Source organism: Tasmannia lanceolata, unplaced genomic scaffold (genome assembly GCF_043159265.1).
Source record: "Tasmannia lanceolata isolate RefF3 unplaced genomic scaffold, GAP_Taslan_0.1 ptg000015l, whole genome shotgun sequence".
Lineage (NCBI taxonomy): Eukaryota > Viridiplantae > Streptophyta > Magnoliopsida > Canellales > Winteraceae > Tasmannia > Tasmannia lanceolata.
The window spans coordinates 41756011-41781926 of NW_027518692.1; the positions used below are offsets into that span (position 1 = coordinate 41756011).

The 25916-nt window shown below is 39.9% G+C and overlaps 2 protein-coding genes across 3 annotated transcripts; one reads left to right on the plus strand and one right to left on the minus strand.

Annotated features, from left to right (window-relative positions):
• Window positions 1-1598: 1598 nt before the first annotated feature.
• Window positions 1599-14063, minus strand: LOC143847313 (snurportin-1 protein). Of its 2 annotated transcripts, none has more exons than XM_077356107.1 (8): window positions 13527-14063; window positions 9389-9575; window positions 9026-9276; window positions 7609-7723; window positions 4468-4560; window positions 3911-4054; window positions 3184-3446; window positions 1599-1797 (listed from the first exon to the last, which is right to left on the minus strand). In XM_077356107.1, the coding sequence occupies exons 1-7, from the start codon at window positions 13880-13882 to the stop codon at window positions 3330-3332; spliced, it is 1263 nt and encodes a 420-aa protein (XP_077212222.1). In that variant the 5' UTR covers window positions 13883-14063; the 3' UTR covers window positions 1599-1797; window positions 3184-3329. The 2 variants fall into 2 exon arrangements, with proteins under 2 accessions (XP_077212222.1, XP_077212223.1); XM_077356108.1 differs by lacking the exon at window positions 1599-1797 and adding an exon at window positions 2880-3097.
• A 7513-nt stretch (window positions 14064-21576) lies between these two features.
• LOC143845524 (UPF0481 protein At3g47200-like) lies at window positions 21577-25199 on the plus strand. The gene is made up of 2 exons (XM_077353901.1): window positions 21577-22010; window positions 23197-25199. Exons 1-2 carry the CDS (start codon window positions 21633-21635, stop codon window positions 23941-23943), a joined length of 1125 nt encoding a protein of 374 aa, XP_077210016.1. The 5' UTR covers window positions 21577-21632; the 3' UTR covers window positions 23944-25199.
• Window positions 25200-25916: the final 717 nt, after the last annotated feature.

The window sequence follows — 25916 nt, forward strand, 5'->3', positions numbered from 1 at the left end:
TTTTAATTCAAAATAGGGATTTGCTAGGGTCCATCGCAAAAGGCATTTCGCGGCTGGTTTGCCGTATGTCAAACCACGTGAATGGAGACAAGCTTGCATTTCGCGGCTTGTCTGTCGTATGTCAAAACTTGTTTCCATTCACGTGGTCTGACATATGACAGATCAGCCGTGAAATGCCTTCTATGATAGACGCTAGCAATTCCCTTCAAAATATCATAATAAAAATTCTATTCAGGCTGGGGTGGAGTCAGAATACCAGCTAATTCCACACCCCGGCTTCAATTCCAACCCTTGATTGATTCTCTATTCTTTTCTCAACCAAACATTGGAATCAGGCAGAATTGGAATCAAATCCTGATCCCAACGCTTAATTCCGACAATCCAAACTCACCCATTGGCCCTGTTCGTTTATGATTATGATAACAGCACCCTAGGCTATTTTTGGATTCCCAGAATCAAGAATCAGAATCTGCATCCCATTCCTATTCCATTTCTCCCTAAGCAGAATGGAAAACAATAATAATAAATTTAATTCAAAAAAAATTTCATTCCGACCAGGGTAGAATTAGAATACCAATTCTCGTAGTGGGAAACATATTTCGGCATTCTCCCCATCTAATTCCACTCCAATATCAACTCTGCTCATTTTATTACATTATTTTTTTTCAACCAAATGTTAGAATCACCAGGAATCAGAATCAAATGCCGATTCCAACACCTGATTACATTTACTGCAATCCAGATGCAACCAATAGATCAACGGATGCAATCAACCAAACAAAATCATAATTTATTGATGGTTGGGGTCATCTGATGGGATAAGTGGCAATCAACGGAAAGGACATTGTCTAATTTGCATTTTTTTCCTCTACTCTCTCTTTCATAAAAATTTGTTTTTTCTTCATTTTTACAACATAAAACAATTTTTACGCCCATTTTAAGTGGAAAGAAACAGAGCCTACCAACCTCTAAGGCCATTTGTGGCAAGTGGCAACCTTGATTTTTTTTTCACGGAATATTAGATTACCAAGTGGTGAAAGAGTAACAGGGAGAATGAGAGAGGATAGATTTGTGAGGGCATGAGTGAAGGAATACTAAGGGGTGCAGCTCGGGTCAGGTGGGGGCTAACCAGACCCGAGGAACCTTTTTTTCCAACCCCAACCCCAACCCGACCTGATCTGATTTCAACCTGACCAGGTTCAAGCCGACCCGACCTGACCCAAGGAACCCTTTTTCCAACCCGAACCTGACCCAAGTTCAACCTGACCCAACCTGAGTTGTTAAGCTTACACAAAAAAAAAAAAATTGATAAAAAATGTTGGGTTCCCTCAAACTGAACCCGACCCGAATTCACCCTGGGTTGGGAAAACTCAACCTGAACCCGAACTCAACCCGACTTTTTATTGGGTTGAACCGGACAAGTTCGGGTTGAACCCGACCCGAGTTGCACCCCTGACAGAAGAGATGGTGCCAAGTGGCTCCAAAAATAAGGAAAGAAAAAGGGATTTGCTCGGCACCATCCTAGAAGGCATTCCGTGGGCCAGCCGTTGCATGAGAGAGCAGCCACCTCACATGAATTAAATGAATAAGACAAAATCTGACTAGCAAGTTTTAAGATTTAAAGTTTAAACCACTCCAAAATTGGTTCTACCAAAATTAAAGATTTCAAAAAAGAAGAATTATGGAAACAAAATGTAGCAGTAACATCAGCACTACGCCTATCTTCTGATTGCTCCCCTGAATTCATCAGTAGCTTTAAGTTCTTTTAGTTTCCCTTGTTCTATCACACCATCCTTCCTGAAATTGATAAGATGCACAGCAATGAAAGACTTTTTAGACTCCGAAGTTACTTCCACATATGTTTCCCACAATTCCTAAGCAGAGAAATGACAAGAGCTACAAGTAACAACAACCAGAAATTCAAAAAGAAAAAGACATTCATAGACACCAAGACAAACAAAATGGAGTGCAAAAATAGATCTCTTCTATGAAGATATATGGATATGAACTTATTGTACATTAGCTTCTTTCAAGAGATCTTTCTTATACAGCTACGAGGTATGACAATTCAGATCAGTCACCAACACACATTAAAGGAGCAAAACAACTGCCTAATAGAAACACATGTTGAAATGGGTCTAGGCAAAGTTCGGAGGAATATTAGTCTATGTACATAAGCTTCCAACTTCCAACATAAGCACCCCTTCCATTGATTGCTCTTTACTTTTCCTTTTAACACTCGCTTATGGGGTGCATTCGTTGGGCATTACTAATTATGAAATGAAACTATTTATATGTTCAATATGATGCAAGGAAAAAAAATAATAAGGCAGGACTTTATCAATGGGCTAAAATGAGGCACGGCATGATCAAATTAAAGGGGTTCAGATCTTCAAAAAATGAAAAAGGCATACAAAAATTGTTTTAAAAAAAACAGGGAAATCTGCTGGAAAAAAGAACAGATAGGAAATGGGTTTCAGATTAGCAAAAAAATGATACAAAGGCATGGATAAAATATGTATAAACATAGGTGTTGTCTAATGTTCCCATCTTTCTAGGTAATGTTTTCCTGTGATCATCGTCAATATTGCATGTAGTCAACAACACATAAATGTCAAGTGTGGCCAATCCCCTTGGTGGTGTATGTGCTATACAATTATGTTAAGAGGCTAGAGTCTAATTCTTAGTCAGCACCTAAGAATCACATTTCACTTTCATGAGTGTATTGAACTACAATTTCATGTAAATGCTGGGATGATGCAATTTAAAAATGTATAAATATGCAATGTGTGGGATAAAGATAACACTTATTGGCCCAAAAAAAGTCTGCCAGTTTTAAGGAAACAGTCCATAGACTCCTAGTTTTGTTGTGTAAAATATGGGAGGAATATGTTCTCACTATTCCTTGTCGTTACATTACAGAAAAGTATACTGATAAACATCTTGCTGATGTATTACAAAGGCAGGTGTAAATTCAAGTCAATCACTCAGTATTACTAGAGTAGTCTGCCATTGTTTAATATCTATATCTCCGATTTACTTGATGTTGAGGTTGATATCTTTCAGAAAAAAGAAAAAGACCTGAGGTTGTTTTTACCTGTATTGCAGTGGCTGATGTGTTAAATGTCAGGAAACCAACAGTTGAAATTCTAGTTATAATGATTCTTCATTTACAAAGCTTACCAGCTATTCATCTTCACAAGGTTTCGCCACCATTGCAAATGAGATAGGTATTAGCATTTGGCAATTAGTAGAAAGCCAAAGTAACAATCACCATTGTCATTCGCAACTATGATTGCTCTCATCATTGTCGCTGTCATTCCTGATCATCATTCAACCATCTCAACGTCCATAGTTTCACGGTCTTGATCGGGAGATGTATGGATGGATGCTATCAGATCCTCTATTCTAAGTGGAGAATGCCGGGCAGTATACTGGAATAGAACCTGAAAGAATAACCCATGAGGGATAAAATTATCCAGTAAAAGCTTCCAAGAGCCCAGGCAGGTACAATCATCGATTTGATGAATAAAAGTAACGGATAGAAACTAAGTGGTTAATATTTAAAGCAGAGCATGCACACAAACACACATGCAGGAAACAAAACACACAAACACACACATGCAGTAATTTTACAAACCTGTGCATTCAACTGTATAATGTACAAAGGAAAAGGAAAAGGCATATAACAATTTAGAAAGATTACTGCAGGAATTTTGCATCTCTTAATTTAATACTTTCACCATGTTTGGCAAAATAATTTATCACCCATAGATTTCTAGGCAAGAAATGCCACTGAGATTCATTAATTGCCAAATGCATCCAATGAGTATATGGGATGTTAGTATTTAGTAATAACATAGATATTTTTCAACTTCTCATCATTTTCACTGTATATATTTCTACTGACCTTTGAGTAAGTATCTGCAAAAGTGCGTGCACGGTTGACCTTGCCAATATAGTGTATATCAGCCTTCTCGAGCTTTCCATCAACAAATATCATCCCTCCATCATTGATGGCAAAGCGCAGAAGATTTCCTGATCGTAAAGCTGACTGCAGGATCAGAGAGCTTCACCTTAAAACTATGAGAAAGTTTTTTGTGTTCAATGCAAATCAAGAGTATCAAACTCAAGTGGTATTGCTCAGTAGCGGTGCAACTCGAATCGGGTTCAACCCGAAAAAAAATCGGGTTTGGGTTCGGGTTGAGGGTTTGGGCAACCCGACCCAAGTGAAACCCGACATTTTTATCAATTTTTTTTTCATAAGCTTAAAAAGTCGGGTTGGGTTGGGTCGGGTCGGGTTGAACTCTGGTCGGGTCGGATTCGGGCTGGAAAAAAGGGTTCCTCGGGTCGGGTCGGCCTTAACCCGAGTTGCACCCCTATAATGCTCAGCTTGATGCTATAGCCGAATGATCGGTAGAATATCATTGTTAGTAGTCTATATGCACTACGTTCCATGGATCATACCTTTTGTATGAACGCCCCATCTAAGCAACCAATGATAATGGGAGGATCATCTGAGGTAGTCAGTTTCCCATCATCTTGCAACTCCAAAACCACCTGACCATTCAAAGCAAAACATTAGTACACTGAAGCACATGGTTCATACTGTACATCTGGTCAACAAGCACACCAGAGAACTGCAGTTATAAATGTCAAGAGAAAGCTGATTGGCATGAGATTCATGGTGTACAAATTTTTGTGACCACAATGAATTTCAGTACCCTTAAGGCTCATGGTCACACAATAGAAATCTCTATTTTATTAATTCTTCAGTTCATGCAACATGCATTAAAAAAAAAACACATTTCTTGCTTAATAATATGTTATTTTAAAGATTATTTCAGACAATTTCCACAGTGGGTACTTATCTTAATTGGTTTGCATTATATGTTCATAACAAGCACCCGAGGATGTTCAATAACTACGGGTAATCAAATGCACAAAGTAATGCTTCCAAGCTTGGATATCCAATATCAGATAACTAACCAAAGCTATATTTAGACGATGCAAATACTTATCTTGACCACTTTGCATCATAGCTAAGGACTTATGATGGTCAATTAGTCAAAGGATACAGATAATCAAAAGCAGAAAAAAAAATCATGTCCTAGGTAAAACATTCCCCAGCGCCCAACATGGATTTTAGCGTCTCATTGCCATTGGTGCCTTAAATTTTTACAGCCAAAGTTCCAACAAGAGAAAATTTTAATATGCATACATGATTTAGTGTCACCTAATGAACACGAGAAAAGATGTATTTCACATGCAACCAGTCATGCGAAATAAAAGAGTAAAACCATATAACTTAAGTGACAATACCAAAAAAAATATGTAACTAATGTATCTTTCAAACTCCCCGTCAAGTTGAACATATCCAACTTTCTAAGAATGTCTTGAAGACAATTATACGGGACAACTTTGGTGAGAATGTCAGCAAACTGATCATTGATTTGACTTGGGCAATAGTAATAAACTTGGCATCTACTTTTTCCACGATAAAGTGGCAGTCAACATCTATGTTGGTTTTGTGATGAAATATAAGGTTAGAGGTTATTTGAATAGTTATCTGGTACCCATAATAGAGCTTCAGAGGGCTCTCTACTACCATTTCTCTAAGTATCTAAAGCCACATAAGTTCACAAGTCGCATAAGTTATAGCTATGTACTCTGCCTCAAAGAGGAGGAAATGTTAAGAACATGTGCACGCATTTAAGCCGTAAATCGCCCTCCACCAATGAGATTTTTTATATTGGAGGCTCCTCTTCAATCTCCTTCGCCACATAAGGAGATCGGCAAATGGTGAGGCGGATAAGTTAGCTAAAAGCAGTGTTCAGTTGGGATCCCTTGAACAATTTGACTTTCTCCCTCTGTGATCCTATTTGGTGTCTCTTTTTTTGTAGATTTGTATTCTTTGGCCATCTTGATCCCATTAATGAAATCTTTGACCATTAAAAAAAAAAGAAAAAAGAAGCATTTAAGCCGTGTCAGTAGTTGAACCAAATGATGACAAGTTGATTCTTTCTACTGGTTACAGTTAAAAGGGAGGTGGTGATTCCACCATTGGAGAAGTGAATGCTCTCATTGAGATGCCCAAATATCCCTTGAGCACAGGCAACAAGTAGAATCTGGCCCGTCCAGAGGAGGAATTTGTCATGTGAAAGCTTGATTGTAACTAATTAAGGAAGGGGAAAGAAGAAGAACAAGGAGCGTAGATAGAAGAGAAAACCATGCGAAAAAGAATTATGTGGAGAAAAGGAAAGGAAAAGAGGTAAGTTGCACTAAATTAATTACTGCAAAAGGAGAATAAAGTATTGAGAGGGGAGAAAAATGAGACAAGAACATGAAGAGAGAGGGATATGTAATATAGAAGGAGGGGGGGAAAGATGGAAAAAGGAATAGAAACGAAGAGCAAGGGTTGCATGGGTTGGGGTTTGGGTTTTGGGATATCCAAAGGAAAGGGGAAGAAAGGGAGAAGAATGCTAAAGAGCCTAATTTTAAATTGAGGGGCTAACATGTGCATTAAGTATTATTTGTCAAAAAAATAAAACTCGTACATTATCTATGAGAATGGGATCTCTTTTCTTCTTACATGTTACTTTAGTTGTATGTTAATGTGAGCCTCAAAATAAGAGGTGCAGAATAATTTTTCAACATAGGGAAGAGAGATTAGGGATTTTGATGAGAGAAATATGTGGGGACGGAGAATAACCAAAGATGGGTCAAAATAAGCTAAAAGAAATTGGCATATGTCAAAAGAAGATGTAAAAAGGAAAGAGGTGAGGAGATGCATGTACTTGGAATAAGAAGAAAAGAGGTAAGGGAAAAAAGAGAGGGAGATTGATACAAGTAAATTACTAGGAATACACCAAAAGTAGAAAACTTGTTGGGAATTGAACAATCACAAAAATAATCCAATAGATATTTACAAGCAATGCCAGAGAGAGACATCATTAAGCGATAACATATTTGATCAAAACATGAACAATATAGGATTAAAGAAGAAGGAAAAATTGTAACAATTTATTAAACAACTGAAAAGTACATCCAAACTTTATATTTATGGTCCCAAAACACTTTAAAATGCTAGTTTAATACTACCCATCAGTATAGGACCAATTTCAGCCCTTGGCTCAAATTCAGCCTCACATCTCTTTGAGAGCACACTAAGAAAACATATATTACATGTTGCTGTCCTAAAATGACTATTCACATTTTCTTTACATAGGATCCACCAAATCCTACTGAAACTTTGCCTACAAATTAAATAAAATCACTAAAAATCCACATAAATTGTTATAACTACGTTAGCTAATTTTCATGGCGAACAGAGGCCTGTGGGATCCACTAGGGATGTCAGCAATACGTTCCAGACATTTCCGGGGTCTCCGGGAACTCATTACAAAATGATCTCATAGATCCATAAGGAAATCAGTTGTTAATGCCAAGAAGGGCATAAAAATATATGTTAGGCATTCAGAGATTGATGATAAGAAATAAAAGTTACCAGGAAGTTGGAAGAGCAAAATACAAGTCCTATAATATAGAAGTGAACTCAATAACCCTCACAAAATCCAAAAAAATGCAGTTTAGGCCTCATGGGTGTACCTGTTGTTGATCGGGAACTTGTCCCTTGCTATCTGTATCAAGAACATACTGGCTACATTTCTCATCCTTCCACACCAATGCTAATGGTGTGTTACCGGTTTGGTAGTGTGCATGCCTAGGGAAACAAACAATTGAAGGATTAGTAGGAAGAGATACAAATACTAGAAAAAGAAATCAAAGGTCCGTACTTAGTTTTTGAGGCACTGATACATATAATATATAACGCCACTATCAAAATATGGTAGCGAACTGCAAGTAAAACACACTGACTTCAAGCCTATTTAACAAAGATGATAACTTTTCACTTAGACAAACAAAGCTTGAATATAGGGGTGTAAACGAGCCGAGCCGAGCCGAGCTTGGCCAGGCTCGGCTCGGCTCAGTTAAGCTCGGCCAGGCTCGCGAGCGGCTCGCGAGCCTTACCGAGCTCGGGTTATATTAAGTTCACACCCCTCATCTTCCCTGGACAGCCCTATCTAGTGTAATTTGACTACTTTTTTTACACTATGGGGGGGTGGTCCAAGTAACAAATGGGGTTCCAAAAATGAAGTGACATATTTTGCCTCCCCCTTTCACTCCCTGGACAACCCTTTTAGTGTATATATTAATATATAATATATATATTTAAATCTATTAAATTCTTAACGAGCCTTAACGAGCCAAGCCTGGCCTAAATCGGGCTCGACTGGGCTCGTTAAGGATTCAAGCTGAGCTCGAGCGAGCTTCCGAGCCCGAGCCAAAATTGACACCCTTACTTGAATAGCATGATAGAATAAGAAGTTTCTTTTGTTCTAAAGGGTCTGACGTCATCTCTAAACAGGGGATTTTTGAAAAAATTTGTAATAGTGTAGGTTTCTTGGCCCATGTTAGAATGATATAGAACAAAGGAAATTTTCATTTGAATTTCAAAGCATAGGAAATATGACTAAATATATGCATCAATGAGTGCTGAACTCCAGTGCTGCCAATCAAACCTATCAAGTATCAAGTTGCTATTAACTTATTTTTTTTGAAAATGACTTGATATATTCATACCATGAAATATACATGGGGACCAGTAGTCCCTCTAGCGATTACATAGTATGATAATCAAGGAGCATATTCCCGAATCCCAAAAGAAGAAACATAAAGGAAGAAATAAAAAAACTGCACATAAGCTTCCTACAGCCACATCACAGGACACTTTCAACATCAGAACAACCTCACATAACAATTAAACCATCAATCCTGCACTGAACTTCTCAGAAACAACCTTCCAGAAAGCACCATAAAAATTAATGGATACTTTCATATAACTTTGTACTTTCTTCAGATTAATCTCTACCAAGAATAATGTCAAAAAATATACTTAAAAAAATCTGTATCTTTTCCATATCAAGAATATCTACATTCAAGAATGAAGAAAATAAAACCTTACTTGTAGTAAAACAACAGCCCATCTTTGATGTAAGGGACACAACCCGTATATGCCGCCTGTATACCCATCTGATTACAGTCATAGATGGGGACAGCAGTAAATCTGTATTTATGGTATGACGAGGGTGGTTTACAAGCACCGGTTTCATCAAGCTTTGAGTTCAACCAAAAGAACCTAAACTCGGCACTACAGTCATATAACGAGTATCCTCGCCAGCAAACCATGTCAATCACATAGTAAGTTTGATCTGGCTGCAAAAAAGAAAAAGAAAAAGAAAACTAACAATTGAATACAAAGTTGGAAATCCAAGCTCAAATATCAGAAATCTCGTCATTCAATTCTTGAGAAATTAAGATATCTCACATCGTGAAAAATGCAATCAAGGATGCAAAACATATGTGCAGGACCCGAAATGTCCTTTGTCCTAGCACCGTTGGGCAAAGCCGATGGAAAATGATGCAATACAGAGCCATTCCGAAGCCTACTCACTGTTGTTCCATTAGATGAAACCACAAAGCACCGCTTTCCAGCGGGCCTTGCAAAGACATACCTGCAAAAAGTTCATTTTGTCATGAAAATCTAGTCTTCTATGCACAACAGAGAAGAATGTTCTACAATCATACTTTCTCAAAAAAAAAAAAAAAAAGGTTCTACAATCACCATTCATTAGAATGCGGAGTTGTGGATGAAGGGAACCCATTAATGAACCCGCCATCGTTGGCTTTTGCCATTTGTTAGACAATATAACGGCATACAAAAGGACGGAGAAAACTAAATATTCACGAGCAAGTAAACTGTACCATGGTGCATGGTAGGAAGATTTTACAGAGCTGAAACATATACTAACACAACATGAGTATCATGGGAAGAAAACAGGTAAAAATACTGAGTGCACGCCTACCAAATCTGAACAATAGGCTAACAGTGAGTGAATACAGTGAATAGTGGCATCCAAACCGATCAGTACCTTGGACAAGCTCAGATAGAGGCTAATCCAAATCCGGGATGAGTTAGTCAGCCATGACTTCTATATATGGATTGTTTATACTTGGAATTGCATCCATCAGATCGTTGTTTGTATAGTTCTGATGGCTCTAGTTTCTCAACGACTTGTACCTTTTATTCATTAAAAAATAATATAGAAGTAATTATCCAATGTTTGTCTGAACAAATGGCCTTTCTGTCAGTCCAGCAACTGCACCAGTGAGGCCAAGTTCCGTGATTCAGACCGTTAATCGGGTGGCCTCACTGAATATGGGGCGTACGCCAATAAAATTTGCCGGAGAATGGTCTTGATCACCAAACATTGGGCCCCAACTTTATCACATGATCCTCTGGTCAATCAAATATGTCATTTTGCTTGAGCAGAACACTGAAAAAAAAAACAGCTTGAGACTTGCATCCACAACCATAGGTGCCATCTAAACCATCACCAATTGACACTCACTGCATTAAAAATTTAAAATTGATGGTGGAACAAACAAAACTAACATCTTTTAACTTCCCTGTTAACAGATCGTATGCCTCCATCCTAGTATCACTGTCTCCATTCATCTTTCCACATCCTCATAGGATAGGTACTTGCAGAAGAAAGCTAAGAGAAATATGGTACTGTACTACTGTTAATGGCTTGTCAAGGTGACCCAGTCCTTCTAGTGAGAACACAAGAAAAAAGTGTAAATCTGAAGCAGTCCACAATAAGCTATCAAATCTAACCCAATTAAACAACCAGGACTCCAAACATTTCTAGACTCAATTAAACTAAAAAAAAACAAAAATAATACTAATCAATTCCTATTTAATATTCCTATTTAATAGGCCACACGACAGACCATAAGCTTATCAAATCTAACCCAAACTGTCATGGGTTAAACACGTGCACACCAAATAGGATTCAACATTCCCTCCCCATTGAAACCTGTCACGCGTTAAACGCGCGCACACCAAATAAGGGTTCAACATTCCCTCCCCCTTGAAACCTGCCTTGTCCTCAAAGTTGAAAATTTGGATTCTGCTGCTGAAACTGTGAAAAGTTCTCCAATGTAGCGGCTTCCGGTGGCAAGTTGGTCCAGCGAACAAGCACTTCTGTAACAGATCTGTTATTTTTCTTACTTCTGTAACAGATCTATTATATTTCTTAACCATCTTTCGTTCCAAGATCTCTTGAGGTTCTACTTGTAGCATTCCTTCTTCGAATATAGGAGTTGGGGAAGGCTCAACAGTCACTAATTCTCCAGCCTTTTTCTTCAAGCACGAGAAATGAAAGACGGGGCGTATAGGGGTGTCAACGGATCCACTTCGGATCGGATCCACCTATGTCTCAGTCACTATCCATTCAAATCCCTTATCGGTCAGATCGGATTCGGAGTGTCCTTCGGATCCTACTTCCCATGTCTTGGTCACGATCCATTTCAAATCGGACCGTCCATCGGAGTGTCCCAGTAGGTCCTACTTACGTTGTACATGATTAAAATTCTCAAAAGAGGGAGAGGTGATGCATCGGATTAGAGACTTAAAGCGGGTTAGAGAAGGAAAAGAAGAGGCTGACTCAAGACTTGAGACGGAAGAATGACAAAATACTGAAAATAAAAATCACTTGAAAATTAGATATGACTTATTTTTACTAAAATGCCCCAGAAATAATACTTAAGTTATAAAAATTGAAGGGTATTTCCATAAAATAATATAATAATATAGGATTTAGGATTATTCCGCGGGCTTTTATTAGTTGCCTGGATCCAATCGGTAATTATTTCGGATCCTATGATCGGGATCCGAAATCTGTCCATGGATCCTAGTAGTTTGCCTATGTCTTGTCCATTTAACTTCGGATTCAGATAGTCCATCGGACTGTCTGGATCCAATGACACCCCTAGGGGTGTATCTTAGCTTCTTGAGGCAGATCAAGCTCATAAGCAACCAAGCCAATCTTCTGAAGGATTTGGAAAAGGTCCATAATACTTTGGGCTCAACTTCAAATTGGTTCTAACTGCCACCATAGATTAACGGTATGGCTGAAGCCGTACGAACACCCATTCACCCACTTCACATGTCCCCTCGATATGTCTTTTATTAGCTTGTGCCTACATACGATCTTGGGCAGCTCTGAGGTTTTTTTTAAGTAAGGCCAAAATTTTATCTCGATACCTTAAATCCCTGTCCAACTGCTTGACATTAGTGGTTCCTGGTAGATATGCATGAACTGTAGGAGAAGCTCTTCCATACACCACCTCAAAGGGGGTCATTTTGATGGAGGAAAGATAGGTTGTATTATACCACCATTCAGCCCAAGACAACCATTTAGACTATTATTTGGGCTGATGGCCACTAAAACAACGCAGGTGATCAGATCCTATTGATTCTGGCATGCCATGCAATTAAGCAACATAGTCAACATAAGATTGGGCCATAGATGCTGTTGTATATGCGTGAGTAGGTGGAATGTAATGATCATATTTAATCATTCTATCTACTACCACTATTACAGTTGTACATCCTTGTGACTTTGGCAACCCGTCAATAAAATCCAAAGAAACATCAGTCCGCACCTGATTTGGTATGGCCAATTGCTGCAATAAACTCGCAGGTGCTACTGTCTCAGTATTATTTCTCTAACACACCTCGCACTAGGCCATCCGTTGCCTAATTTCTTTTTTCACCCATTTCCAATAGAAGTTTTTAGAGATGCATTTTAGTGAGGGAAAATCGGGTTGTGTTACGTGCCTAATCGGCCGTAACATAAATAAACAAAAAAAAGAGAGAAAAGAGGGGGGTGGGGGTTGATTCAAGGGAACCGGACCTCCTAACAACTCAATTCGAGAGGAGCCATGACTCTCCAAAACAAAGTTACCTTTGCTGTAAATTTTTGTTCTTCTTCCTTTCATTGAAATACAAACTTACAAGCATAAAGGTAGGTTTACATCACTAACCCACTTACATAACACATTGGCAATAACTAACACCCACAACCTAACACTCATAACCACATCATTAATAACTACATTCTAACTAAAACCACTAATATGCACATAACCACATCATTAATAGGCTGAAGTTCCCTTGTATAGATATCTTTCATACGAAAAATACTTTTCATATGAAACACTATGCCTACTACATTCATGGTTTTACATGGGCCTATTTTCTTCTACAGATATTTTTCTATTACAAATATCCCCCAAAACAAGCCCAAACAGATATAATTCAATCAACAACAACCCAATTTTCCACCCAAATCACAAATTCTCACACCCACCACAAAAAACCCCATACTCCAATTTCAGATATTTGTCTATTACAAATATCACCCAAAACAAGCCCTAACACATATAATTCAATCAACAACAACCGACAAAATCTCACACCCACTACAAAAAAACCCATTACTCCAATTTCAGTTCTAAACAAATCCACCACTACAAACCCCACAAAGATTTAAAAAAATCACATAAATTTTCAAAATTAGAAAGAAAAAGCGAAGAATGTGTAAAGGGGTTCGAACCAGTCGCGATTTAAGTACGAAGGAACATCAATCATCCACTCGGGAAGCATCAATTGGTGCGCGAACCAGCGACGAGCTTCGGACCCAGGCAGCTTGGAGGCCTGGATCACGTTGAGATGTAGAAGAGATAGTGTTTCGGACTCATCCGATTCGGGCCGGGCTTCGGGTTCGGGTACTGAGGTGGGTTCGGGTTGGTTTTGATTTGGGAGAGATATTACGGAGGATGCTAACAAGCGGGCCTCTTGTTGGGCGTCACGGCGGTTTTGGGCCTGACGGAGGAGGGCCTGCTCTCGCCGTCTCTGTTGGTCGGAGATGGCCGGACGTTTGAACGGCCGGCGAGCCTCCGGTGGTGACATCTTTCATAAGGCGGGGGGGGGGGGGGGGGGGGGGGGTGGCAATAGGGGAGAAATGGAAGAAAAATTGGCTAAATTTCTCCTTACCAAAAATCAAGGGAAAGATTTCTAAGAAGCTATTTGTTCAGGTTCCACTCTTGGTCCCCAAATCGGTTACAATACTACTATTCTCTTGGAAATGATATACCCCATAAACAGATAAAATCCCCCCTTTAACGGTTTCTGTGAGAATAGTTCATTGCTTGAGGATAAATTCACCCCCTTAACGTTTTTCTTTGACGTTAAAACTTCACGATGTTAGGGGGGTTGGAATGTCATTTCCCTTATTCTTTCTGGGCGGTATGCTCATTAATTATTGGGGATTGATAAATCGACCTTCCAAATAGCGGGTGTAAACGAGCCGAGCTCGGGCTCGAACCATGCTCGAGCTTGGTCAGGCTCGGCCAGGCTCTCAAGCGGCTCACGAGCCTTATCGAGCTCGGGTTATATTAACTTCACACCCCTCATCTTCCTTGGACAGCCCTATATAGTATAATTTGACTACTCTTTTTACACTTAGGGGGTGGTCCAAGTAACAAATGGGGTTTCAAAAAAGAAGTGACATATTTTGCCTCCCCATTTCACTCCCTGGACAACCCATTTAGTGTATATATTAATATATAATATATATTTAAATATATTAAATTCTTAACGAGCCTGGCCTAGCTCGGGCTCGTTAAGCTTAACAAGCCTGGCCAGCCGGCTCTGCTCGGCTCATTAAGGATTCGAGCCGAGCTTTTTCCAAGCCGAGCTCGAGCGAGCTTCCGAGCCCGAGCCAAAATTGACACCCTTACCCCTAAATATCTTAAATCGACCCCTATGTCTCTTTCTCTCTCAAACTCCCCAAATATCTTAAATCGACCCCTACTGTCTGAGAGAGAGAGAGAGGCACACAGGGGATTTAAGATATTTGGGTGGTCGATTTATCACTGTCCAAATTATTTTATGCTCAGTTTCTTTACTTTCCTATTTTTTATCTCCTAAAAACCTTGGGCATAAGAGCACATATCTTTTGCATGAATCTTGTTTGTTCACAGAATGCGTTTGTTTTAGATTCCTTGTTGTACATTAACATTAAATGTCGTTATCAATAAAAAGAATATATTCTAATCTTTGAAAGAGAGTAGCCGATGATGAAGAATAGATAAAAATCAAAAGATTAAAAAGAAAAAGACTTTATTTATGCCTTGTCTTCGTTGCAAGGCAAGTATGTTGATTTTGAGTCACATTTATGCCTTGTCTTCGTTGTAAGGCAACTAATTTGATTTTGGGTTCCTTTCTTGGCCTTACCCACAAGGTGTGGTGACAACCAAACTAATTAAAACTTTACTGATGCACCTCAAGCCAAAGTGGGCATAATGCATAATGCACCAGGGGATTTGCTAGCGTCCATCGCATAAGGCATTTTGTCGTTGGGCTGTTGCATGTGAGAGCAGCCACACAAGCTCAATTTTCAGCAGATTTTGTCTTCATTCATGAGGTGGCTGCTCTCGCATGCAACAGCCCATCCGCCACATGTCTTCTGCGATGGACGCTAGCAAATCCCATGTATAAGTTTTTGGTTATTCGATTTCTCTAATTAGGTGTTTGTAACCTCAAAAGCCGAGCACTGTATATATATAAACTACGGGTTTCAAATTATTGTACGATTTTCTTTTCCAAAGAAGAATGTTTGGTGAACTGAGTCAAATTTATAATCCCTATGCCAAATGGTGTTGCTTCTTCATCTTCTTCTTACTTTTCTTAAAGGCGAATTAAACATTCTTTGCTTCACCACCATCCTTCATTTTCCTACTTTGTCTACGGTGGTTCTTTTTCTTTTTCCTACTTTTCTTAAAGGGGAATGAATCATTCTTTCCTTCCTTCCTTTGCCATCCTTCTTCTGTTTCCCCCTTTGATGATTGGGATTTTCTAGTGTCCATCGCAAAAGGCATTTAGCGGTGGGCTGTTGCATTTGAGAGCAGCCACAAAGGTACACTTTTCAGCAGAGTTTGTCTTCATTCACGAGGTGGCACCTCTCACATGCAACAGCCCATTCGTTAAATGCCTTTTGCGATGGAAGCTAGCAAATCCCTCGATGATTATATATGTCGCACTGATTTAGCTTCTCGTATTAAGTATTAGACAGTGAAGACTAGCTCCAAGCTATAGATCACTGGTACATAGAAGCTTGCAGGGATGGCACAACAAGGAACGATAGCAAAAAGAAGGGATTGGGATGTACAATTTCAGGAGCAATATCATTCTATTGATCTTGGAAATGAGAACTTTTGGAAGAAACGATGTATTTATAAAGTGCCATCATTTATTAGAAATCTCAGCAGTAAGGTTTTTTTTTTTTTTTTTTTTTTTTTTTTTTTTTTTTTTTTTTTTAACCCGGAAAGGAATGCGACCCCGGGGCGGGCCTCAGCATATTATTTATTGAAGGCACAATACAAAAGGAGGGCAAACAACCAGCCCTCTAGACCGCGACAAACAAAGGGGAACCAAAGACCCTACACAACACCACCTGCTTCGTTCATTTGCTTGGGCGAATATTTGGAAAACCATTAGTGTCGCATCTTGCAGCCCCCCGGGCTATGCGAGGCATTTCTGACCATCCATGGAAAATTTGATGAGATCTAGCTTTGCAAGCTTCATTTGCAAGAGCATCTGCCACTTGGTTACCTTCTCTAAACTGGTGCTGATGATGAGGGCCCATGAAGTCCATGAGGTCTATAATTTCGGGCCAGAAGAAAGAGATGGACCAGGGGTGGCTTCCTTTCTTAGAGATGAAGTCCATGAGAACTTTGCTGTCTGACTCTACTACGAAATTCTTGAACCCAAAGGCTTTGCATAGCCTAAGGCCGTCCAATAGAGCTCTCGCTTCAGCCACCATGTTGGTAGATGTCCCGTAGAAGAACGCAAAAGCAAATATAACTTTTGCTTTGGCATCTCGCATAACTCCACCGCCTCCCGACTCTCCTGGGTTTCCCTTGGCTGCTCCATCAATGTTCAATTTGAGCGAACCAATCATCGGACGTTCCCACCAAATCCAATTATCCCTGCTGATCTTTTGCCTCTGCGGATCAATCTGGATTTGCTCCAAAGCTAAACACTCCACCATATTGTTTTCTTTGGTGAATTTTTGGCTAGAGCTCACAGTTTTTAACTTATTTAATATTTGCTGAATCACCCAATTTGTACTTCTCTCTTTACCTTCCATTCTTCTATTACAACGTTCCTTCCAGATTTCCCAAGGGATAATCAAAGCTGACATGCCAAGGAGAAATCCAGCTTGGGTGCTCCTTTTCCTGCCATATGATATCCAAGCAAGCATCCTGCTCCTTACTGGTTGCAATGGAAGAAGTTTCATGGCCCAGAGGTCTGCGAAGAACTCCCAGATTCCCCTTGCTAGGCCACTGTTACCTAACAGATGATCAACTGATTCTTCTTTACTGTGCTTACAACATTCACATTTGGATGCCATCTGGATTTTGAGATCTTTGATTCTGCTGTCCACTGGAATGGCATTGAGGAAAAGTTTCCAAGAGAAACAACCCATCTTAGGTGGGATGGAATCCCAAATACCTTGCGCCCAACTCACTTTAGGGCCACTCCTTCTACATACTTCCCAAGCCGATTTAGAGCTGAAATTACCTGACGATGTTTTTGCCCAAATGAGCTTGTCAGGCGATCGGTTGATGACGATCTTAACCTTGTCCATAATTGCATCCCAACCACCAGGAAAAAAAGGCAATATATGACTCTTCTTCCACTCTCCATTCTCATTGATCATGTCTTTGATTTTTCCCTTAAGATCGATTCCTTGGAATCCTGTTGTATATTCCACCAATGGCTTATTCCCTATCCAAATATCTGTCCAGAAAAACACCTCTCCTTTTCCAACAGTCCACCTCGCATTTTCTTGCCACAAGGGTTTTGTAGCAATAATATTTTTCCATTGTTTTGATGAGACTGCATTTGGCTCCACTAAATTTAAGTGTTTACCCCTGCTGTAGGTAGATTTCAAGAATGAGGCCCATAGCCCATGGGATTGGTGAAGCCTATGAAGAGCCTTCATTCGGAAAGCAATACATAGGTCCTCCATAGCTTTTATGCCTAATCCCCCTTCGTCTGTTGGCTTGCAAATTTTCTTCCAAGCAACCCAATGGTTTCTAGCCCCAAATTCTGAATTCCCCCACCAAAAGTTGGCCATTATACTGTCAATGCGCTGGAGAACCTTTTTTGGAGGGGATAATGTTGACAGGATGAAGATGGGAAGGCTTGATAGAACATGGTTGATTAATATAAGTTTTCCTCTAGAGGATAACATTTTCCCTTTCCATCCTTCAATCTTTTTCCGAACTTTATCTATTAGCCCATCAAAGAAACTCGCTTTAAGACGACCCGTGAATAGGGGAGCTCCTAGATACATTATAGGGGACTTCTTTTGCATGTACCCTGTACTTTTGCCAATAGCTCTTTGCCTACTGAGGGTCATCTTGTCTGATGTGGTAAAGCTGCTTTTGTTAGCGTTAACTAGCTGGCCTGACATAGCTTCATACCGCTTTAGGAATCTCATAATCTGGTTCAAGCTTGCTTTCCCTCCATTTGAAAAGATCACGGTGTCATCTGCAAACAGACAATGAGATATTGGGGTGCTATCTTTACTTCTCAAGAAATACTTAGCCTTACCCTCACGGAACAGTTTAGATATTCCTCTGCTTAGGACTTCTTCGGCAATAATAAAGAGGCAAGGAGACAAAGGATCGCCTTGTCTGAGACCCCTCGAAGATTTAAAAAATCCATTTGGTTCCCCGTTCAAAACCACTGAGAACCAGCACTTCTGGGTTGCTTCTTCGATGAGCTTTCGCCAAGACTCCGAGAATCCAAATCGCGCCAACACTTTTTGCATGAAATCCCAATTTAATCTATCATACGCCTTGGCCATATCAATTTTGAGCATTACATTACCTCCTCGCACTTTCCTACCTACTCCCACCATCATTTCCTGGGCAATTGATATATTGTCTGAAATGCATCTTCCTTTAACAAATGCTCCCTGTTCTGGAGAAATCAGGTTAGGCAAAACTTTGGCAAGTCTTGTTACAATAATCTTGGCAAAGATTTTATAACAGAAGTTACACAAACTGATTGGTCTATATTCAGAAAAGTCCTTTGGGTCTTCCACTTTCGGAATTAACGTAATTAGAGTGGAGGTATAGTGTCTCGATAACTTACCTCCGGCAAAGAAGGCTTTTGCTGCTTCCACCACTTCATCTTTAATTACCTCCCAGCAAGCTGTGAAGAAAGTCCCATTAAGACCATCTGGGCCAGGAGCACTCTCCTCTGGGCAGCCAAACACGGCTTCCTTGACTTCTTCTTCTGAGGGAGCTTGAATCAGCGAGACATTGACCTCTTCAGATACAAGACAAGGAATAGCTTCGAGCATTTCTTCATCTTCTGAAACTCCCTCCTCTTGAAAGGCTTTGAGGAAGAATTTAGCAGCCAACTCACGTATTTTCTGAGGGTCCTCCTCCCAAGAGTTATCTTCCATAATCCTCCTCATTCCACAGTATTTCCTTTGCATTTGAATTGAGGCATGGAAGAATTTTGTGTTTCGATCCCCCTCTTTAAGCCACTTGTCTTTGCATTTCTGTCTTAGAAATATTTCTTCCTGGAGAATGGCCTCGTTCAACTTTGCCCTAGCCCCATCAAGGCTTGCAGTGTTTACTTGGTTTGGAAGTTCCAGATGAATACTTTCCGCTTTTATTACAGAGTCTTCCGCATCTTTAACATTCTGATAAACATTACCAAAATGCTGCGAGTTCCAAGCTCTTAGGTTTCTTTTTGTGTTCTTTAGCTTTATGGACAAGATCTCAAGGGCGTTCCCATCTACCGGCACACTCCAAGCTCCTCTGACCACCTCCTGAAAGTTCTCATGCCTGCACCACATTCTTTGGAATTTGAACGACCCCACAGGAGGATTGGCATTGGACCTGAAGCTCACAAGTAGCGGACAATGGTCTGAATTGGTTCGAGATAGGTGAGTAACTTTTAATGCTAAGAATTCTGTCATCCACAATGCATTAACAAGAACCCTATCCAATCTAGCCCATACGCACCCTTCATTCATCTGATTATTACATCTTGTGAACCTATTTCCCGAGTATCCCACATCAATCAATCCTGCTCCTTCTACTGCATCTTGGAAGTCAGATGTAGATCGGCAGTTAGGAGGATGTAATCCCAGTTTTTCTTCCGCACTTAATACGGCATTGAAATCCCCACCCACCATCCACGCATCAGTAAAGTATTGACTGCAGTCAAACAGGTAGCTCCAAAGAAGTCTTCTTTCGACTACTGAGCAACTTGCGTATACTAATGTCATGAAAATAGACTTTGCCGAATCCCGATGGCGGGCTTTCACTGATAGAGCTTGCTGAGACGAAGATATTATATTTATATCAATCATATTATTCCACATCAGCCATATTTTTGAGTTTGAGTCTGAGTTTGTCATGTGATAATCCATATTTAACAGATTGGCCACCCCTTGAATCGCTGCTTCGTTTAGAAATGGTTCCAAAATTGCGATGAAGCATGGCTTGTGCATCTTATTAATCATATTTAACCTGCTACGGGAGCTCCTGCTCCTAATTCCCCTTATGTTCCATATAATTCCTGAAATCATTTTGAAGGCTTCCCCCATTTCTTTCCTGACCTGGTGGTAAATTCAGATTGAGCTTTGGCTAATTCCTGAGATGAAACTCCCAACTTAGCTGATTCTTCTGTAAGCATTATCTCCAGGCAATCTTTCTCCAATAACAGAGCACTTCCCGTGTTCTCCTGCCTAACTGTGTCCATAATTGCTTGAATTCTGGCTTCAACATTAACTCCTAATTTGATTAGCTCCCTTCTAGGAACTGTTGACTTTGGACTAGCTCCAGCCGAGACTGTGCCTTCTTCAATGTCCCTTCTTGGATTTTGTAATGGAACAGAACTCGAACCAGCCTGATTTCTAGGTGAAATTAAGAGATGAATCTCTGAACCGTCTTCGACGATTGTGCTAGTTTCCTTCTCCGAGGATGGGGTTAACGACTCTCTTGTTAATCTCCCGGGTTCTGCTCCCTCACTATAATGAACACGGCTTGGAATTTCCTCCTCCGGTTCTCCTGCTTCTAGGATCATCTCTGAATTTTCGGGTCTAACTTCCCTTGATTCATGGTTTAAAGGACTTTCCTCAGCTAGCTCCGTCCCTAGAGATTGGTCTGATGCTGAATGTGCCAGAGACTGTTCTCCTTCCTCATGGGTGCCTGATGGCTCTATTTGGGTGAACTGAATTTGTCTTTGCATATCTTCCTTGAAGGCTATCCTTGCTGATATTTCATCTGCAAAAAATTCTGTTTGGTTCATCAAATCCTCCTCTTCATTAAATCTTGTCTCTTCCAATCCTGTAACCATTTGATCAATATTCTCTTTGTCCTGCATGGTTCTGGTGTCCTCTGGATCTCTTCGATCGGAGAATGATTTTGTTACCCAGGCCTTCGTAGACTTCCCCACCCTGCCAGAGTTCTGCTTTTCACCTTGATCTGGGGCCGAGACATCTGCTGCCCTGACCCTTCCTTCCATTGAGAGATCCTTAAGAGGATTAATTGATTCGTGTTCTTTTTATGACCCTCTTTTTGTCTCCTTCGGCCCCTATCATCACGGCGAACCACAGCTTATTCCCATGGAGGAACATAAGGTTAGATCTGTTATTCACTTACTCAGGATATCAGGTAAAACCATGACTGATTACATGAACGCACTAGAGGAAGTCATGGAAGAATTGATGGACTGTTATGACCAGATTGACTACAACTGGAGAGACAATGACAAATTCTTGGAGTTGATGTTCCGTGATGGAAGTTTCTTACTAGAAGTCATGCGCAAATTCGCCGATATTAACTATGGGTATTACGCTCTCAATGACCCCATTTTTAGCCAATACGGATCGTATAAAATCGATACGGTTATTCTTGAGGACATGTTGAAGATTGAAAATCAAGTGCCTCTGCTTGTTCTCAACAAGTTGGTAGTAGTTGAAAAAGGAATTACACAGGATGAGGTAAGACCTACTCTAAACCAACACCCAATTTCTCGCGTTATATCTGTCCATCTATACATATGTACGTACACACACACACAGATACATACATATATATATATATATATATATATATATATATATATATATATAGAGAGAGAGAGAGAGAGAGAGAGAGAGATAGGATTTGCTAGAGAAAATCACAAAAGGCATTTCACAGATGGGCTGTTGCATGTGAGAGCAGCCTTACAGGCTCACTTTTCAGCAGATTTTGTCTTATTCATTAAACTTATCTAAGGTGGCTGCTCTCACATGCAACAGCCCCTCGTGAAATGCCTTCTGCGATGGTTACTAGCAAATCCATATATATATATATATATATATATATATATATATATATATATATATATATATATATATATATATAAAAGTATGTATGTAAGTACTAGAGGTGAGGGGCTGTCCATGCCAAGTAAGCGTGAGCAGTAAAACCCTCCTTCCTCTTTCTTATATATACCAGTGTTATTTTCAGACCCAAAAAATTAGGGGACGTGAACTCTTCTCCTTCTCTCCCTCCCTCTTCATATTGTCATGTAAAAATTATGAAGGTAATTGTGCCTGATTATATAGTTAGGATCACCTGATCATCTAAACCGTTCATTTATTCTGCCCTAACTTAAATATGTTGCTCCCAGGATATCATCCCCATAGGATGATTCTTATCATCCGATCTGTTGAGGGATGGCACAGTACGGATCCGGAAACCTCTTCTGATCGAGGGTTAAGATCATCCTATGGAGATGATTTATGTAGCCCAACCTATTTAACTACAGACAAATAATGAATGGTTTGGATGACCCAATCATGTGGGCCTCACTGCACTTTTTTAACAAATATGTGTGCAAATTCGTGCGGAGACTATCTTGACATAGTAAACCTAGATGAGAAGGACGACTTCTATTTAGAGTGGCAGTGAGATTTTAAGAAATTTTAATTATTAATGCTAATAATCTTGTTTACAAAAAAAAACAAGTAGAGAGAGTATTATAAAGTTATTTAAGGTAATTAGCTTGTAAATTTAGTAAAGGACAAAAAATTTGAATGGAATATTTTCGTTGATAAATTTTGAAACTAGGAGATTTCGGTCATTTTACCATTTTATTTTCATTTATTGTGTTTCACCCATATTTCTAACTTGAACATGCAGAGTACCAAGTACATAAATGAACTCGTGATAGGGTTCATTCGGGCAACAGGTACTTTTGTCTTCAATGTCAATGAAAAAACGGACTTGGGCTCCAATCCATGCATGCACATGTTGGACCTTGCTAGGAAGTGGATGGTTGGAGACTTGGTTTCTCATGAAGGAGAACTCGAGATCAATATGATGTCTACGACATTTCTTAACAGAGATGCCAAAGTTGAGTTCAACTTAAGCGAAAAAAACGACCTCAGTGGATTTGCATTCGACAAAGAGAAAGGCATCCTTTATCTTCCAGTGATCAACATATATGATTGCACCGAGTCCATACTACTCAATCTCATAGCCTTTGAACATCTCCATGCTGGCATAAGCCACCATGTCTCTTCCTATGTTTACTACAATGGAGGTCTCATCCAATCAGTCAATGACTTTAACTTGATGCGGCATAAACATATCTTCTGTTCCGATCAAGATAAAGAAGAGATCGTCAAGCTCATTCAAAAGCTCCAACATGACATGGGGTTCATCCCCAAGTTTACATTGTTCCATGTGATTAACCCCCTGGATGAGTATTGCGAAAGGAGAACAAGCAAGTGGCAGATGCGATTTCGTAAGTGGAGTTCAAACTTCAGGGAAAAGTACTTCGATAGCCCTTGGAGTTTCACAGCCCTTGTCGCAGCAGCTTTTATTATGGCCTTCACAGCCGCACAAACGGTTTACACAACCCTCTCTTTCTACAAATCTGGATGATTCACTCCTCATACCTACCATCTCTAATGCTTCGTACTCTTTATTCTTCTTACTTTGAACAAGATTCAAGTGTGTTGTAATCTTGGCTTGCTATTCAAGACATATTAAGCGCCATGGATAAACTTCATTTCCTTGGGCCAACGAGGAATATTTTATACCCCCTCTGTAATGCGGAACCAGAGAGTACTGTTCATCTTTTCTTTTCTTGTGGTTACTCCGCTTGGATATAGAGATCCATTCTCTGGCGCATCTCATCGAGGAAGAAGCAGAAAAGATCCCTCTATGAAGAGGAAGCTTGGATCAGAGGTAAATTCAAAGCTAAAGGTCAATCATCTACCCTAGTCCTCACTCTTTTGACTGCTGTTCACCATATTTGGTTGGAAAGGAACACTAGAATTCATGAAGGCCGCAAAAAGCACAAAAAATTCACTCTCAATCTGATCTTAGAGCCGCCCGAGAGAGACTCATTTTCCTAAAGATTGGAGACACCATGACATAAGAAAATAGAAGGATAGCAAAGCATTTGAACCTTCCTCTATACAACAGTTCCACTGAGCCCAGAACTATCACTTGGCATCCTCCCCCCCGGCGCCCCCCGCGGACCCTTTTGTCAAGCTAAATTCTGACGCATCTCTCAGTCGATTCAGGTAGCATTGGAGGCATCCTAAGACTCAATGATGGTCATCCTCTTGCCTCATACTCTCTGAATTGCTATGCTGCTGCCATTCAAGACCTCGGAATTGATGCAATTCACACAGGTATCCAACTTGCAAGAGATCTCCAAATTCAATCTCTATGGATTGAATCTGATTCCCAGATTGCAGTCAATGTCATCCTAAACAAAATTCCTTGCCCATGGAAGAAGATGCTGACCCTAGAAACTATCAAAGCAAACCTGGAGAAATTCCATTCCTGGGAAATTACTCATATTTGGCGGGAATGGAACAGGGCAGCTGACTTCCTTTCAAAATCCGATTGCCCTTGCAAGGGATACAACATCCCTCCTTCTGATTTTCCTTTTGTGCTGGATGTAATTATTGTTGAGGACTCCTCTGGGGTTCCTTACCTTCGCTTGTAATTCTCTTCTTCTCTTTCAATATATCTGGTGGGGGTCTGCCTAACCCAAAATTACCACACACAAAAAAAAGTGTGTTGTAATCTATGAGGAAAAGTGTTTACTTTGACAATAAGCGAATGGCATACAACTCTGTTAAGTCATTGGAGCAGACCCTAAGGCCATGCTTGAAAATTTTATCCAAGGAATATCAGTTTATCCAATGGTGTGAGAGAGTCAAGTAGTGTGAGAGAGGAAGAAAATAGAGAAGTCATAGTGAGGAGAGATGTAGAATTGGCTAAAAAATCAAGGAAAAGAAATATGGTATTCAAAATAGTTTATTTATTTGGGAAAAATACAGTCACACCCCCTCAACTTTCTGACATTTTCAACTCTAACCTGGCTATTAAGTCACCAACTACACCCCCGAGGTTTCAATTTGTATAAGGTAGACCCCCTCTTTTGAAACACTATCAACGCTAAGACCCCAAACCCCCCTCCAAACCCCATACTTGAATCCAAACATTACCAAAAACACAGTGGGCCCACATTGTTTGGATGATCCAAAGCATTCATTTGATGGCCCCTGATATAGATAGGGTGTGCCCAAAAAATCAACTCCATAGGATCATCCTAATCATTCTATCTGTAGACGAACCGTCAACTGAGGGGATCTACCTTATACAAATTGAAACCTCAGGGGGTGTAGTTGGTGACTTTTAAAAGTCAGGGTTATAGTTGGAAATTTTAAGAAAGTTGAGGGAAAAATATTTTTACTTGTTTTCAAGCACTTCAGACCATCTCCTCACTCGTGGTCTCTCAATTCTCGACCTATCCCCCCTCTCTTAAACTAATATTCAATGAAAAAAAAAAATCATGGTTGCCACAAAAGGCCTTAATTAATGTAATAATTTCATTT

Coding starts and splice junctions, on each gene's coding strand:
- LOC143847313 (XM_077356107.1), bottom strand. CDS start 13,882: ATGTCACCACCGGAGGCTCGCCGGCCGTTCAAACGTCCGGCCATCTCC. Junction 7,724..9,025: donor GGGCTGTTGTTTTACTACAA/GTAAGGTTTTAT, acceptor TTGTTTCCCTAG/GCATGCACACTACCAAACCG. Junction 4,055..4,467: donor ATGGGGCGTTCATACAAAAG/GTATGATCCATG, acceptor CTGATCCTGCAG/TCAGCTTTACGATCAGGAAA.
- LOC143845524 (XM_077353901.1), top strand. CDS start 21,633: ATGGAGGAACATAAGGTTAGATCTGTTATTCACTTACTCAGGATATCA. Junction 22,011..23,196: donor AAGGAATTACACAGGATGAG/GTAAGACCTACT, acceptor TTGAACATGCAG/AGTACCAAGTACATAAATGA.